Source organism: Centroberyx gerrardi, chromosome 17 (genome assembly GCF_048128805.1).
Source record: "Centroberyx gerrardi isolate f3 chromosome 17, fCenGer3.hap1.cur.20231027, whole genome shotgun sequence".
Taxonomy (NCBI): Eukaryota; Metazoa; Chordata; class Actinopteri; order Beryciformes; family Berycidae; genus Centroberyx; species Centroberyx gerrardi.
This window is the reverse complement of record NC_136013.1, coordinates 3,834,676-3,852,747: the sequence shown is the minus strand read 5'-3', so window position 1 is coordinate 3,852,747 and position 18,072 is coordinate 3,834,676. Positions and strand designations below refer to the sequence as shown.

The following is an 18,072-nucleotide window of genomic DNA, read 5'->3' as shown; positions in this document are numbered from 1 at the left end:
TCTCTCTCTCTCTCTCTCTCTCTCTCTCTCTCTCTCTCTGGCCCACCACAGTTCATTCTGACGCTCTGTGACATCTCATGTGTGGCATATAGGAGCTAAATACAGGGAGGTGGGGGTTGTGTGTGAGGGGGGCTACGAATGTCATGGAGGATGTTTTTTTTTTTTTTTTTTTTTTTTTTTTTAAAGAAATGCCTGAATAGCCCTTTTGATGCCTGGAAAAAAGAGTTAACGATGAGTGACTCGCCCCGAGTGGGGAGGCGAGCGTCTGGTTCCACGAGTGGGTTGGACCGCAGCCATGGATGTTCATTAAGCAACCATAAAAACATGATATGTTTTCTCCTTTATGTGCTTTGCCCCTTTAATTATTTATCAGGAGTTCTTTTTTTTTTTTCTCTCCCCGCCAGAACGCCTGTCATGAGCCATGTGTGTGTATGTGCATGTGTGTGTGTGTGTGTGTGTGTGTGTGTGTGTGTTCTGGGAAGATTGACGTACCGCAATGCCTTTAATCTACCGGTCGCATGTCTTACTTTGCATATGCAATGTGTATGTTTTTGTGTGTATGTGTTTTTTACAGGTTTGATGATGTAACGCCTTTAATCCCGCTTCAGAGTGTGTGTGTGTGCGTTCTCCACGTACGCAGCGTTCTCGTGTGTGTGTGTGTGTGTGTGTGTGTCCTCGCTGTAACAGACGCCCTCCTCCTCCGTATTCCCTCCACAGAGTCTTGTCAGTAAGCACGCGGAGGCCCACGATAAGCTCAAACTGTCCAACGTGACAGAGAGAGACGCCGGGAAGTACTGGTGTCGCGCCTCCAACTTTGTAGGCAAGTCGGAAAACGCTTTCTGGCTTAAGATTCACAGACCAGGTAACTCCTGAGCCCCGAGGCGGCGCCCGTCCTCTCCTCTCTCTCTCTGGGTCTCCTGGGTGTGGGTTTGACTGGCTTGCTGCCTAATAGGACGAAGACAATACCCCCAACACACACATATACACACACACACACACACCATTCTTCTCCAAGGCCTCTGAGCTCTAAATGCTCACACTCCGTTAGTTAGCATGTCTCATCCATTTCGCCGCCCCATGCCGCTTTGTCTTCTCTCCCGATCAATAAAAAACACAATATCACGCCTCTAATTACTGCTAGGACTTCAAAAGCCTTGCCCTTGCTCGCCCGCCAACCCCCCCCCCCCTCACACACACACACATAAAAGCCCACCCTCTCTCTCTCACCCACACACACACACAGACTCTTATTGATTTCCCTGGGAGTGCATTCTTCAGCTGTATTAATGTGCTTTTATATGAAAGCATGCAGCAGGACTGTGAATCATGACTGGGGCTGGATGTCACTGTTCATTACTGAAGCCTGGGGAACGAGGATCTAATGGGGCCCCCCACCCCCACCCACACCCACCCGCCCCCTCCACCTCCCCCACCCGTCCACGCCGCATCACACACCGACTTTGAAACGGACTCCCCCCCCACCGGTCATCACACCAACTATTAGTCAAAAGGCAAAACCCACAACTGCAGCGACGCTCTTTTCACGAACACGTTTGATGTTGCGGTCAAATGTGTCGACTCCCGCCCTCTATTCAGTTTCCCCCCCTTACTCTTGTGCGTCTCGGTTTGGTGACGGCCGTCCATTTCTGCGGTACGGCGCTTGCGGTGAAGGGATCTGTTGGCAGGTAAAACTTTCACCGGTTCGATTTAAACCCGCAGGCGATCCTAGCTGCACCATCTAGAAAACCCGCCTGAGGAAACCTGAAACTTTGAGGTTTTCTCCGGGTTGCGTGCGGCTTCAGGTCGAACCGGCGAGCTTCTTTTTTGCAGCGTGGTGAAGGTGTTGCTTGGTGTTTCCAGGTGGTGGTGACGCTGCTGCAGGCAGGAGGCCCTCAGTCCTGCCTCCTCTTCCAGGTCTTTTCTTTCCTCCAGGGTGTGTTTGGTGTTGGCATTTCCTCTAAAGAGCTTCGGGCTTATGAAATCTCCTCTCTCTCTCTCTCTCTCTCTCTCTCTCTCTCTCTCTTCTTCCCTCCTCCACCTCGTCCCTCTCTCATCCTCCACAGACGGCTGGTATTAACACAACGGATAAGGAGCTAGAGATTCTCCTCTTGGCCAATGTGTCTTTTGAGGATGCGGGAGAGTACACCTGTCTAGCAGGGAACTCTATCGGCTATGCTTACCACTCTGCTTGGCTGACGGTGCTTCCAGGTAGATTCCTCCTCTTCTCTCTGCGGCTCTCTGGACCTCCGCCGTCCGTTTCCTCCACCTAGATCACTCCGAATGTCATGAAAAGATGATTGTTATGTGTTGACAGTTTTATGTTTTACTCGGTAGCACAATCCCACTGCAAAAAACGTCTCATTTAGTCTCATATTCAGCCCTCAGATCTGATTTTTCTTAAACCAAGAGAAACATTCTGCCAGTGAGGAGAGATAACTCCACTTGTTTCCAATGCAGCTTCACTTGTTTCAGGAATTTTCTAGAAATGAGTGTCAGAATAAGGCAAGATCACTGCACTACTATCAAGAAAATGACAATTAATTCTACAGAATTCTTGAAACAAATTGATTTGTATTGGAAACAAGTGAAATTATCAAACGATTTTTTCACTTATTTTAAGAAAAGTACGATTTCAGGACTCAATAACAGACTAAATGACGTGTTAAGGAGTTATGGAGATTTTTTGCAGTGCTTAAACTTCATTGACAAACTCCTGTATAATTACCATACGCATATGCACACATGATTGCCACTTGTTAACATGTGTTAACTGCGTTGTAACTGCGTTATTGCCCCTTTTTATTCGGTGAACCAAACATGTAATCCAGCCTCCACTGGAAGACACTTTTTAATCAAAGCAGCTCATCCGTTGTAATGCCTCCAGGCTACGAGGCAATTTAAAGACATTTCTGTGCTCCATGTTCAACACAATAATTACTTCCCCGGGGAGAGGCATATCACAGGTGCAATTACCTGCTGGAGAATAAAACTAGGAGCTGATTACTCTCTCGTCCCAACGAAAACTTTTGCGGGGTGCGAGGCAAGATCCTGAGCGCTGATTGTTTTTCAAACCAAACTATGATTTATAGATGTTTCATTACAGCTGCTTGGACTATTCCCAGCATCCATTCAGTTGAAATGTGCTACCGAGCAAAGCCATAGTTAATGTTTTTTAATTAATAACAAGTACATTGTGTGGTGAGATGAGGCGTGAAGAAGCTTAGCTGAGTGATTATCGTTGGGCAAACTTTAATTTCTTGCTGTCCCATAATCTCATGTTGGAAAGGCCATGTGTGTGAGTTCAATTCAAATGCAAATTATTTTTCATTTTGTGCAGTGGACGGACAAGACAAATAGGACAAACACAAGACATAGAACAGTCATGCAACCATAATTAAAAATACTAAAAAACTAAGAATAAAATACAAGTGGATTAACTGTTTTGAATGACGTCCCGTGTTTGCGTCCCCCTCCCCTCCCCCCTCCCCTCCCACCCCCAAATAGCCGTGGACCCGGACAGGGAGGACGACTACGCCGACATCCTCATCTACGTGACGGGCTGCGTGCTCTTCATCCTGGCCGTGGTCATCGTCATCCTCTGCCGCATGAGGATGACCACGCAGAAGACGCTGCCCACGCCGCCCGTGCAGAAACTCTCAAAGTTCCCCCTCAAGAGACAGGTAACAGAAAGTAGATACAAGATTCGTACAAACACTTTCCCTCTTTTCCTCTCTTTCTGTCTTCAGTGAAGCCTCATTATGGCTTTAGTACAACTTGATTACAGATGTACAGACTTGTATAGATTTACTGCATGCTTGCTGAAGTATATAAGTCCACTGGTGCTCTGTTCAGAAGGGGAACTGCATGGAAAAAGACTAGTTGGTTAAAAGACATTTCCAGGATTCCCTTTCATTTCATGGATTTCAGGGAATTCCTGGGATATCATGGAATTTAAAGAGGCGTATTCCAGACAGTGAAAGTCTGGGAAATTGATCATTTCTCAGGGAATATCAGGGAATTTTACTTTACAGGAATATACCAGAGTGTATTTTACAACTTGTTTCACACGTTCATTGCATCAGACGGTGGTTTTTTTAGCTGTTCCTCCTCCAAAGCAAACCCAACTGTAGTGGAAACCAGACTGTTTACAACAACATTAGCAAACCAGGAAGGAATAACATTTTTAGCTCATGGAAGCGCTGCAAATTAGTTGCGGAAAGTCATGGAAAAATCATGGAATTTCCTTTTTTTTTTTTTTTTTTTTTTTTTTGCATTGGGGGCCGTGGCGTGGGAACCCTGCATTACAGATTTGTTTTATAATATTCTAGCTTATTATAAAGAATTGTACGCAGGATAGATGCAGGAAAGATAAAGGATAAATACATGAAGGGGAACTTCTACTCTCTCTCTCTCTCTCTCTCTCTCTCTCTCCCTCTCTCTCTCTCTGTGTTGATGACGTCGTGCGGACGCTGGAAGGCATCAAGCTGGTGACATGTGTTCACATTTATCTTGGAGCAGATTCAGCCGAGGGATATTTATGCCCTCCTGCGACTGTCAGTGTTAGTGTTAGATTTCACTCTCTGTGTAACGCACACTCGCCCCTCAACTGCTTTGAGAGAAACATAAAGTGGAGCAGCTGCATTTCCACCGGAGAGGGCCTGCAGTCTGAAAAACGCTCCGCGTCGCACCGCTCCCGGGGCGGCAGGCCAGACCACCTTAGTCGAGTCCGAGTCAGTTCCAAGATCGGGTCCGAAGGGAGTCGAGACCAAGACCAGAGAAAATCGTGTCCTATTCAAGACCAGAATAGGCAATAAACACTGTACATGTATTTCCAAATGTATGGTTAAGGAGTTTCTTAAGAATGAACAGAGATGTGGATCTATCTGGAGGAGCTCCGTATTTTACTTCAACATCCAACTAATCAATGCGTAGAAATTTGAGGCCCATTACTTATAGAGGTTTCTACAGGTTGGAATCTCTTAAATTGATTGTAGCGATTGGAGAAAATGAACCAAACATCAAGACAATTACCCATTTTTTCCTCAACTAAGGAGGTTATGTTTTTACCCGTTAGTTTGTTTGTTTGTCTGTCTGTCAGCAGGATATCACAAAAACTTATGAGCAGATTTCCATTAAATTTGGTGACCAGATCGGCCCTGGGCTAAGGAAAACTTGATTTCGATGGCGATCCAGACCTGGGATTTCCGCCATTAGATGATTATCGTTTTTTAGCCATAACTATGAAACTAACGGAGATAGAGACTTTATTCCAAATCCTAAGGGTGTGTTTACAGGGTCAAGAAATCAATTAAACTTAAAATTTAAGGGATAGGAATGATGTGTTTGGGTGTAACAGCAAATTGTAGAATTGTTCAGCGTTGGCGGAGGTTTGCGCTCTCCGAGTGCCTTCTCATATATATTTTTAGGCAGGAAAAAAAGTTGAGTCAACGTCCATTAGTGGCTAGACCAAGACAGGTCAGAGTCAAAACAGGAACGAGACCGAGACAAATCCAAGAAGGCAAAAAAATGATTCTGGCAACCGGACTCGAGTTCTGCAGTCCTTCCCTGTCCCTAATAAATCATATTGCCTCTCTCTCATCTTCCTCCTGTAGTCGCTCTCATTTGCTCTTGTCAAAAAAATTGCAATTTCTTTATATAGCACTTCTCTCTATTATCTAATCTTCAGAATATTATAAGTCACTCACTCCTTATTGATTGCAAAATTGGCGATCTAGGAACTAAACTTTATTCTATTGTTGCCCTCGTTTTAAGTTGCTCTGGATAAGAGGGTCTGCTGAACGTCTACGTGAAAGAGTCTTGTGATTACCCATAATGCCCCACCCTGCTCGCCTCCTACTGTATACAGTACACAGCTCGCTGCGGCCGTGCGGTTGTGTGTGTGTTCCAGCTTTCCAGCTTTATAATTGAAGGGTTGCGCTCCAAAACGCGATAGATCCATTTTTAGAAAAGAAAACTATTACTTGAAAGTCATCACTCAATCGTTGAGAAAGCACACACGATTTCATCCCTGACAGTGTTAGGGATTTAGCAGGCAAGGGCTGTAAAAATAGTTAATAACTCCAATGTGTTTCTTCCTGAATTAGTTATTCTTTCATGAAAGCAATCTTGTTGTGAGAGTAGGCGTCGGCTTTTTCACGTGGTGGATATCTCATCTTGGAAAGACACTTTAATTGCAGCCTTTTCTATGTCTGTTGCATCCATATACATGGTCTTATAAGGCAGTCCAGAGAAAGACCTTATTGCATTTTTCTGTAATCTTTGCTTCATTTTTGTTAAAGCTAATCTCTTGGTTCGCTCGGTTCTTTTTCATAACTCTGAGTAAATCTCCCATAAACCTCCTGGCATGTTCTATCAGATATTACTTTTCATGCCTTTGAAATTGCGGTCGGGGCTGGGTTTTTTTTTTTTTTCTTGCTTCGAAGCCTTTTTCTCATTTTCCCCCAGCTGAGAAGTTGAGGAGGGGAAGTCTGGTAAGTGGACATGTTTGTTTCAAGACCCCACCTGAAGGGGAAGAGTTGGCAGACTCTGACACAAACAGATTCATCAAACCGAGGGCCGGAGCCGTCAGCGCCCCGCAGCATCAGATAAATGGAGGGAGGATGTGCGGCCCACGGGCTCAGCAGCGGGACCGCCGATCTGGAAATGGAGCCGGCTGATGGATCGAGACGTACCGGCCCATCTCGCCGCTCCAGCCCGCCCGCCGCTGCGTCCTCTTTCATTTGTCTTTGTTACCGCCTCCTTCCTGCTGCACGCCGCCACGGGGCTGGCTGTTTGTAAAAGTCAGAAGTTCAACCGTTTTTCAAAAGAACCTCAGTCCTGCTGAAAGAGCTCTGACATAGGTCCTGTGATGCGCGATGTTTCCGCTCCGAGTTATTCAATCATTTATTCAGTCCTGAAATCCTGTTTTTCTTCCAAGGTCAACTGATGGCTGTTTTGAGTTTTAGAAGTGAAATATCTCTTCAAAATGTCCCTCCATGACTTTTACACCCTCTTTCTGTGCAAACAAATGTTAACATTTTCACAATCTTGCAAGGAAATAGTTGTTATAATTACATTTAACACTTTCAATTGATGGCTTGTTGGCCTTGGTCTGTTCGTCTTTCCAGTGTTCAACCAAGTGAAAATAAATCTGCCAATGGGATGAGATGATTTCACTTTTTTCCAATGCAGTTTCACTTGTTTTGAGTTTTCCGTGAAACTATACTGACATGAAATAAGCTAAATTACACCAATTGTCTCAAGATAATGTAAATTGAAATCTACAATAAAGACATTTTTTGAAGCATGTTGAGTTGTGTTGGATGCAAATGAAATCCCACTCATTTGGCAGAGTTTTTCCACTTCTTCTAATAAAACTAAGGTTACAATACAAGATTAGATTTAGTTTTCAGAAGACCGAGGTTAGAATAAGGATTAAAGGTTAGTGTTTCTTAGTGTCTCTCTCTCTCTCTCTCTCCTCTGTCTCTTCCTCAAGACTCTATCGCCTCGCCCCTTTTCAGAGACTATAACATTTTCTCTTTTTTTGCACCCAAGCAGGTTTCCTTGGATTCCAACTCCTCCATGAACTCCAACACGCCGCTGGTGAGGATCGCCCGCCTGTCGTCCAGCGACGGCCCGATGCTGGCCAACGTCTCCGAGCTGGAGCTGCCCTCCGACCCCAAATGGGAGTTTTCTCGAACCAGGTGAGAGAAGGAAAACTAATACTGAAGCTCTACTGTTATCACTGATTAGTATTAGGTATTAGGCTTGTACTGCTATTTTATAAACATATTACAGCAACTTGTTTCAGAATTGGCAGATATTGTACTGTTGTCATTGTACCATGATGCTTCAGTATGTGCTGTGAAAATCTATAAGCCGTCAATACATTAAGGTCACAGACGTTCCTCCACATTAATGTACTTGGCAATCAAACACATCTAATTCAAATTAGAATTTACATAGAAATAGGAGGGGGAATTGTATAATAATACGACACTATTTGCTACAAAATTTACCTGCAAAAGACAGTTTGTAATATTTCCTCGGTGTGTTTCAGACTGACGCTGGGTAAACCTCTGGGAGAAGGCTGCTTCGGTCAGGTGGTGATGGCCGAGGCGGTCGGCATCGACAAGGAGAAACCCAACAAGCCGCTCACTGTCGCTGTGAAGATGCTGAAAGGTCGGTGATTATCGCCGCCGCGCTCCAGGAATTAACACACAACCTTTCTTTCTTTCTTTCTCTCTCTAAATCTCTCTCTTGCACTCCCTCTCTTTGTAAATATTTATCTCTCTCTCATTCACAAGCACAAGTCCTCGTCTCATATCTCTCATATCCTGAAATTTACGATGTTTTTCACTCGTTATCTGTGTTTTTGTCCTTTGTTGCTCAGTAAAACACTCACTGACAAGCAAGTTTTGTAGACAGCGCTTCATAAATCATTTTGTTCTGACTCTCTCTCTCTCTCCCTCTCTCTCTCTCTCTCTCTCTCAGATGACGCCACAGATAAAGACTTGTCAGACTTGGTGTCGGAGATGGAGATGATGAAGATGATCGGAAAACACAAAAACATTATCAACCTGCTGGGAGCGTGCACGCAGGACGGTGAGTCCGCAATACAGCACAACGGAGGAGATAATGAACATACTTGCCACTGTCCCGCTGACCTCTGACCCCCTGACCCCTGACCTCCTGTCCTCCTGTGTGCAGGTCCGCTGTACGTGTTGGTGGAGTACGCCTCCAAAGGGAACCTGCGGGAGTACCTGCGGGCGCGGCGGCCTCCAGGCATGGACTACTCCTTCGATACGTGTAAAATCCCCGACGAGCAGCTCACCTTCAAAGACTTGGTGTCCTGCGCCTACCAGGTGGCCCGAGGCATGGAGTACCTGGCCTCGCAGAAGGTTAGCCGCCATGACAGTGTGGTAGCGATGGGGGTGATACGTGTTGACATGCAAATACTTTGTGTTCGGTGTTAGATCTGAGCCTCGGTGTGTGTTTCTGTCTGTCTGCATGTCGCCTCGTGCATGAAATGTCCTCACAAGCGTAGAGAGATGAGGGAAATCCTGCAACGTGAGGACGTTTTGGGGCGGTCCTCGCTCCTTTAATACTAGATACTTTAACACTAGAAAGTTAAGTGGATTTTGGGGCGTCTAAGAGAAGGCCAAAATGCTGTCAAATGAAGAGAGTAAATATAATTATAACTCATATTTCCTCGCATGATTTTGACCTGGACTCATGACTGGGTCCAGGAAAAAAGTCACAGCTTGGCCTTTCTAGTGTTAAGGTTATATTTTAGGGTGAGGAAAGAATCAGGATTGGAAAAAGAAAATGTAATTCCTGGCAATTTACTCCCCCCTTAAATCCCTTTTTTTATTTTTTTTTTCCCACGTTACCGATTTTTGTTTATAACCTTGTCAAAAGTGTGTGTGTGTGTGTGTGTGAGAGAGAGAGAGAGAGAGAGAGACGTCCATGATGCAACATGTTTGATGTGTGTGTTCTCCCTCTTCCTGCAGTGTATCCACAGAGACCTGGCAGCCAGAAACGTCCTTGTGACAGAGGACAACGTTATGAAGATCGCCGACTTCGGTCTGGCCAGAGACGTGCACAATATAGACTACTACAAAAAGACCACCAACGTGAGTCTTACTTAATATTCTCAGTCAGAAGTGGCTCAGAAAGTATTTGTAATTCATTCTGAGCATTTGGTTTGACTTGCATCCAGTACAGGACGGGTGGTATTTATGTATTTATTTATTTGTAAGGGACTGTGTACAATATTAAACATAAATGTTGCCCTTTGATGTATTGTACCAGATTTAGCTTTAGCTCATTTTCATCTGCAGTCCACATCAGGACAGTTTACTGGGTATTATACTGTACTTATTATACTGTACTGCCATACCAAGGAAGGCAGTAACTCCACTCTTGGTCGAAAATGACATTTTTTCATGTCATTGTATATCAGCGTTAAGTCAGAGGATACAACGATAACAAGTCGACAAATCAACACATTTTCAAAGATTTTCTGTCAAGTCACTTGCTGTGGCAGTAATGAAAACTTTAAAGCCATTTGTCTCAGTTTCACTGAGCAGTTATTGCCTTTTGCCTTCATACAGTATTGCAGATGCAGCTAGATTTCAGCGCTTTTTCTCTGTTTTGTACAGTTTGCCTGATTTGCACAGCGCATAAATCCTCATTTGTGTGTATTGGCAGAAGTGTGCAGGCAGGAGTTTGGGGTAAAGATGCAGCCATCACAGAGGCACCACTTTGTGCATGGCTTGCTTTGGTAGAGCCGGGTTGGGGTGGCAGGTCATGGCGGGATCAGGTGTTGATGTTTTGGCGGACGTGTCTGGTCCGTACAGAATGGTTCTGCTGACTGAGCGGTTCTGTTGTGCCTGTGTTGTTGCAGGGTCGTCTGCCCGTGAAATGGATGGCTCCGGAGGCTCTGTTCGACCGGGTCTACACGCACCAGAGCGACGTGTGAGTTTGCACAAACCGGCCCGCTTCACACGCCAACTGTCCACTCATGTGCCGGCGCTGTACACCCGAGGAATTCGGGTGTTGAAATATCATGACTTAGCGCGTTAGCATCAAAAGCGACGCCTGCGTGCGTGTGAATATGGATTCATAGCGTTCCCTCCGCCTGGCGAAACCATCTCTCCCCGCTCTCTCGCCGCTCTCTGTCATCTGCGCTCGCTTGATAATCCTGAGCTCCTTGTGTATCAGCGGCTCCCACATTCCTCGCCGCGTTTGTTCCTTAATCTCCCGATATGACATCAGAGAGACAAAAACGGCACGCTGCCCCGACATCTTAGCGTTGTGTTATCAGTGTAAATCCAGCCGTCCCCAGAATAGCGGGAGATAAGAGGGTCAGTGGATTTATCTGGAGGTGTTTCCCCGCGGGGTTTTTCCACAACGTTTCAAAGGAACCGGGACAAACATTTTTTTTTTTTTCTTTTTACGACCTCGGATTCTCTTCAATTCTCGCTGATTGCTCCTGTGTTGGCTGCGATCAGGAGAAGAAAGGGGAGTTTGGGTGGGGAGGTCACAAAGTCAATCTGTCTTTTGATAGGGACTTTAGGGGGGGCACACCCCCTAAACACCCGCACCCCCCACCCGCCGGCTGCAGCCAGACTCCCTGTCCCCAGCACAGCCATCCAAGTCAAACACGGGCCCCTGTCAACACTGGCTCGCCGTGTGATTACACTAGACTGGGAACGGGCCGAGAGGAGATTCAGACCGCTCTGTTATTTCAGCAGGTCTGGATTACAGACTCCCCCCCCCCCCCCCCTTTATACAGTAGTCGCTCTCCGGCCAGTTTACTCTCACACACCCCAGGGGACTCTGACTTTTGACCTGTGATACTCTTTAATGAAATATCTTACACCAAAACAGAGGGGGAGCGGGAATAAAAATAAAAACTCCTCAAAAACTCACCCAATCCCACATCTACACACACAAGCAGCAACAAAAGAAGTGAAGATACCAAAACGTACAGCAGCACAACTGACATTAAAATACATAAAATACAGTCAGGGATTTTACACCCCTGAGGGATTTTCCATGAACCATTTTTATAGGAATTTTACTGTGTACTTTTACACATTTTTGTACAGAGAAGCCGTTTGCTCTCTGAAGTAATTTACACTATCATGCTGTGATATCTAGCAACAACTTCTACTGGAATTAGTTTGGGAAGGAATTCACTTTCATGTTTAAACCCCGCTACCAGGGTTACATTTATATTGTTTTGCCAGTTATATCGGGCCAATATTGACCTTTTTAATAACTATCGAATGTCAGCCAGTCAGTGTTTTCCACCGCTGATATGATGGAGGTGAGGATCTGATTTTACTGCAATGAAAAAACAATGAACTCTGCCTTAAAGAGCTGCTAAGCAACCTAAAAATGTCATTAATCTGGGTTTCAGTGGAGAGTTTTAGCGTCACATGATGATCTAAATGCTGTTTCAGAGGCGTTTCCATCCTAAAAAAGAAAAAAAAATCGTGAGAAAACGGTGAATCCTTGTATTTTTTAGATTTTTTTGGCATGAAAACGGTCAAATTTGAATATATTGAATGTCGGCACCACATATCAGCTATCGGCATCGGTATCAGCCTTCAAAAACGCACATCGGTCAATCCTTACCCACTTCCCTAACCACCATACACTCTCTCTCTCTCTCTCACACACACACACACACACACACACACCAAGGTTTTTAGCTGCTCTCCTGCATGCAGAGCAAAATTAAATCAGCAGAATCAAACACCACAGTGACGGTGACCTTCATTCTCATCCCTAAAACTGTCAGCTCTTACTGCTGCAGGTGCCATAACAAAAATTAAGTGTTTACATCTTGATTGCCTCCCCATATTAAGCACCTAATGGCCTGTGAATATTCATCTGATGACTGGTATTGAATATAAACAGCGTGCGTCTTTGCCCCCCCCCCCCCCCCCCCCCCCCCCTCCCCCCCACTAGTGTTTACGGCTCATTCTGCTGACTCCAGCGCTCTTCCCCATGCTGGGAGGAGACAGCGTGAACCCGTCCCGACCCCGAAAACCTGCTTTGTTTGTGTCCAACACACAATAATGATAATGAGTTAGTTACTGATCCGTCGTCGGGCCAATTATTCTCCGCTGCTGCTGCTCTCGCTTCTCTTTCTGTTTCCCTGCAACTCTCTCTCTCTCTCTTTCCCTCTCTGTTTTGATCTCTAGCCCTCTGCCTTTCAATCTCCCTTCCTTTCTCTCCCTCCCTCTCTCTGAGTTTGGATGGGTTGACTAGCCCGGGCCGGCCAGTATAGCTGCTGTTTTCCACTCTCTGGACCGGAGCGTGGATAATTAGATTAAGCCTGCTGAGCGCTACAGTGGGAGGAGGGGCCCCGACTCTGATTCACCGGACGAATGGCCGAACAATAGTACACTGGGTTAATAGACCGCCCATTATCTGATTACCTTCCCTCATTTTTTACCCATTTAGCAAGAATGGCCCGATTCACTCAAGCTGCTGCCACAGAACGGGACGGCGGCTCAGTATACGAGTTTTTGGATTGGAGGGAGGATTTGGTCGTGGCGGTCTTTCACTTCGGGGGTCTGCATTCAGAAAGCTTGCAGGAATAAGAGAGCAGATCTAAAATGGCTTTTCCACAGCCCAAGTAACCATACAATATGTGTTTCCATGCATGTTTTGCATTCAGTTTGTCTGTTTAGGTATGCTGGAAGTGTACCAATTTTAAGGCACCCAAGGAGGTTTTTATTATATTGGTGACACACAAGCAATATAAACAACTTCTTCCACTTCTTCCAGAGTAAAACCATAGGGCGCTGATCTGGTCTGCGTCTTTTTTCAGTTATTTTCAGTGGGGTTTTTGTGCATCTCATCCCAACTATGTGTCTAGCATTTTTGACGCGGCACGTCGGGCTCCAAAGTCTCAACTTTAACCGCACCGTGCATTACGTCAGCGCGAGAAAAAAAAAAAAAAACTTCACCATTATTTCATTTACAAGAAGTTAACGCAATTAGAGAACGTAGAAGAAGACACTATTTTGATCATATTTTCACTGTTATCTCTCTACCTACAATACAGATAGTCATGGGATTCTGGACAAAATCATATCTAACAATAAATATATTCTCAAATTTGGGTCAGAGAGACAAAATCTCATCAAATGGGGGGTCTGTGGCTCTGATGTGGACTAAATCCTTGATATGAAAAAGGTTGAGAATCACTGATTTGGGCGAAGCTCTTGGACGAGATGATAAAACTCTCTTCAGGTTAGTCAGTTAAAAACGCATGAAATAGCTTGCAAGTTGTTGCATAGCAATGAGAATAATGTGAGTTCTTCTCTCTGTTAGTAGCGACGCTCACAGCTGAGCTTCACATTAGAGCAGGAGAGAGAAGTCTCCTACCTGACATTATCTGTCAGCTCAAATATCTTCATACAGAAAACTATCAGCCTCCTGTTCCTCAGTGTGGAGCAGCTTCAGACTTTATACCCGATGACACCACTAGATTGAGTCTTATTTCTCTGCTGTCTGGCTTTAGGGAAGAGTTGTTGATTTTTACAGATATTGATCGACCGTCCCAGACAGCAGGAATGTCAGAGGAATTCTTAAACTGAGTGCTGTAAACATTATTGAAGATCAATATTTCTCCGCTCAGATCGATCATAGTATCCGGGGAACGTCACCCTCTTCCTGAACCGTGACTGCTCCAGGCGTCGTGCCGTTTGATCCCCTAATCTTTATCCTTTGTGTGTGTGTGTGTTCAGGTGGTCCTATGGTGTGTTACTATGGGAGATCTTCACGCTGGGAGGCTCACCCTACCCAGGAATCCCAGTAGAAGAGCTCTTTAAACTGCTGAAGGAGGGACATCGGATGGACAAGCCCGCCAACTGCACCCATGAACTGTATGTCCCGTTAGAAATGACCCTCTGTTAGTTCTGCTTTATCAGTTTAGTGGATTCAGCACTCTGCAAATAAACCGACTTGTACAGTGGAAGGAGACAGAAAAGATCAGGTAGAAAGACAGGGGATGATGCACGCTAAAAGGTCATGAGTTGGATTTGAACCCATGGCGTTGATGGTTTACATCTTCGCCTGCAGAGCCACCAAAGCACCAAAGAACTGTATATCCTATATGATACAGAAATCTATAAATAAGTATTCAATAAAATGTCTTTATTCTTGCATGTTTAACACATTCAGAAGGGTAAAATGTGATATTCTTCCAGTCCTAAATTTTACATTTTAGACATTTAGCAGATATTCGGAGTGACTCACAGTGCAATGAGCTTAAAATACCTAAATTACCAACATTAAAGGGAAGAAACAAGTCTTTGAGGTGGAATTCATGCATGTCAGTATGACTTTACAGTATCAGCTTTAATTACAGATCATTACCATCCAACTGCAGGCACAAGATCAGTAGGAATCGATGAATATATGCAATCTAAAATCCAAATATAAATCATATATCTGTATATTCATTTATACACATTTTAGGAATTTAGCTGCCTCTTCTATCCACTGTGATTTACAGTCAGTGTAACAGCAGAATAAACTTACATTCTGTGCTATATAAATATAACATTTTTACAGTCTTGGAGTTTCCTTTGAGGAGTTTGGGTTTGGTGTCAGTTTATAGTGATGTATCATAAATGTCATAAATATGATAAATGTATAAATATAACTGATCTTCACCTTGTGTTTCAGGTACATGATCATGAGGGAGTGTTGGCACGCTGTGCCGTCTCAGAGGCCGACCTTCAGACAGCTGGTGGAAGATCATGACCGGGTTTTATCCATGACCTCCACTGATGTGAGTCCCGTCGCATCGCTGTCACCTCTGACAGTGGAAACAACAGGAGTTAGCTGAGCTGTTAAACTAAACTCTACTCTGCCTTCACCTTACACTTTTTTTGTAATCATTGACTTGATGGAAGTCGTACCTCATGGCTGTCACTTTCTGACCAAGCTGCAATACAGATTTTCATCTCAAGCTTTTTATGTTTTCCTGTGGAACAAAGACAGTAGTGCTGATACACTTTAAGCTGGTCGAATTCACTACTTTCTCACTTTACTACATCTTCCAGTTTAATATCTGGTTCAATTGATTGGAACAAAACAAGAAAAGTTTTGCTGCACCTCTGGTAGTCTCATGCCAATTTATTATAATAATAATAACTTTATATATATCGCAATTCAACAATTAGTATAGTTAACAAACAGGCAGCAAAAAGAAAAAGATAATTATTTTTGCAAATATTGATTGACTGTCCTAGACTATAGGAAAAAAACAGTGGTAGGGAAATGAATAAATAAATTCATACATAAAAATATATTTTAATAGTATGATAATATAGAATATTACTACTAATAAGATAAAACGAAACAACAAATGAAATTATGTGACACAGCCCTTTTCAGCAGAGTCCTGAGGGGATTGTACTGTGACACGGCAGGCTAACCTTTGACCTTTCCTCTGGCAGGAGTACCTGGACCTGTCGGTGCCGTTCGAGCAGTACTCCCCCACCTGTCAGGACTCCAACAGCACCTGCTCCTCGGGAGACGACTCGGTGTTCGCCCACGACCCGCTGCCCGACGAGCCCTGCCTCCCCAAACAGCTGCCCAGCAACGGGGTGATCAGGACATAAAACCCCAGCAGGGGGGCGGCATGGGGGGGGGTGAACCCCGACGTGTGACTCGTTATCACCTCAGTGACGTCTCTCCGACAAACTCCTCAAGATATGGAAAAAAAAAGAAACACACAAACGACGCCGCATGCAATACTTCCACAGTGCTTCAGCTCTTTGATTCGTCTTAAAACTCTTGGTAGAAATTCAGTTGAATGAGGTTTCCTCTTTTTTCCCCCAAGATACTCTTTAAGCATTGAAGGATCGATTATTTTTTTGCCGTTGTGACCATGTTTCTTCTTCTTTGTTCTTCCTCTCGGAAATGAAATTATATTTTTGTACTCGGGCCAGTCTTTTGTTATTGACAATCTGTGGGGTTAAAACCATTCCGTGCCTACCGGGATAAACCTCCTGGGACTGAAAAACAAAAAAAAACAGAAAAGGATGTAAGAGGAGGGAATGAAGGGCATTGGTCAGTGACTGGTCGGTGATCCTGGGCATTTTTTTTTTCGGCGAGGTGGGCGAGGACCTCGGACCTTCTCCTCTCTGCCGCACGGAGCCCTTCGATCGCGGCACGAGAATATCCGTTCAGCAAGAAAAACCAGCAACGCCAGAATCGACTCAATAATGTGACTTGTTCTTCCCGTGACACTTCTGGTCCTCCAAACGCAGTCTGAACCAATCCGATCACTCGCTCGGCCATCTCAGCTTTGACAGAAGACGGAGATACTCAAGATACACGGATACACATGACATATAAAAAGGTGTTTATTCATGAATTTGTCATGTTTTATCCTCCTGAACGAGCAGTTTGGAGAACCATGGAACAAAAAATCCTCCTCCGGCGTGAGGTCAAGTTGCAGTGTTTCAGGGCCATTCAATAATAAGTAAGCTTTGGAGGGGGTTTTTGTATGTATCTAGAAAAATGATTTATTGTAAATATATAAATGCAAATATGTATCATATTGCTGTCCACAGCCATGTACTTAAAAGACAAAAAATTTCATTTTTTTAAAGTATTGTTTTAGGATCGAAGCATTGCAATCTAGAAGACACTGTCATGACCGTGTAAGACATTTAATCATTTAAAGTGATACGAAAAAAGGTTTATTTGAATAATTAACGTGTATATTTGTAAAGATATTTATAGACTTAACATGTGGTTCTTAAGTTCGAAAGATCTAGTTTAGGATTTTAGTACTGTAAGCAAAGATTTTTATTTCAATTTTTGTAACTTATTTTACAATAGAACTGCGACGTTATTTTCACAACTGGCAGACTTTTACTTCTCTGGTTTTTTGATCCATCTTTTTTGTTTGTTTACAGTAAAAAAAAAGAAAAAAAGAATGTATGACAAATGCTAAGATGATTTTTGATAGCGAGTGTGATTCGACTGCCAGAGTAAAGACTCGTGAACCCGAAGCTCCCGCAGATCTGTCGGGTCGAGGGAGTCGGACGTTTTCGCACCGCGGTTTGAAAAGTTGACGTTTGCGATATCAAAGCAACGATTAACTCTTGCTGGGCAAGAAATAGCAGCGCTTCGCAATATGTTCGTACCAGAGAGGCCTTTTAGTACGACTCAAGTACTCAGAGACATACTGAACATCTGCAGCTAGCGTGTAAAGGAAGTGTAAACGAAGCCTTCAGAGAAACTCATCAGCTGGTTTTAAAGGGAAAGTCCACTCTTACGCTGTTAGATCATCAGCCTGTGATGCTCAACGCATTCCAGGAGTTATTTTGCGATGAAATGTTGTAGTTTACACACTTTCCCTCAACCTGCCTCGTCTACTACCCAGAATGCCTTTCAGCACCTTCCAGAGAACGTGCCTGAACTTGTTGCATTCAGCTGTGGGTTAAACATGTAGATAGTGATAGCATAGAAAGAGCAAGAGAGTTTTTCCAGTCTAGAAAAAGTAGGTAGTCGCCCAGCTCAAAA

General features: G+C 44.2%; 1 protein-coding gene across 2 annotated transcripts in view; it reads left to right on the top strand.

The window, feature by feature from the left end:
• Positions 1-17,804, top strand: part of fgfr3 (fibroblast growth factor receptor 3) — a 69,042-nt gene extending 51,238 nt beyond the window's left edge. The window contains exons 7-17 of one of the 2 annotated variants that reach the window (XM_071922515.2): positions 2,064-2,208; positions 3,505-3,680; positions 7,558-7,703; positions 8,060-8,181; positions 8,494-8,604; positions 8,710-8,900; positions 9,513-9,635; positions 10,409-10,479; positions 14,274-14,411; positions 15,217-15,322; positions 15,993-17,804. In XM_071922515.2, coding sequence (XP_071778616.1) covers positions 2,064-2,208; positions 3,505-3,680; positions 7,558-7,703; positions 8,060-8,181; positions 8,494-8,604; positions 8,710-8,900; positions 9,513-9,635; positions 10,409-10,479; positions 14,274-14,411; positions 15,217-15,322; positions 15,993-16,157 — 1,494 coding nt within the window. In that variant the 3' untranslated portion in view covers positions 16,158-17,804. Of the gene's footprint in view, positions 1-2,063; positions 2,209-3,504; positions 3,681-7,554; positions 7,704-8,059; positions 8,182-8,493; positions 8,605-8,709; positions 8,901-9,512; positions 9,636-10,408; positions 10,480-14,273; positions 14,412-15,216; positions 15,323-15,992 lie in introns of both variants that reach the window. The other variant, XM_071922514.2, reaches the window with a different exon arrangement.
• The last annotated feature ends 268 nt before the right edge of the window (positions 17,805-18,072 follow it).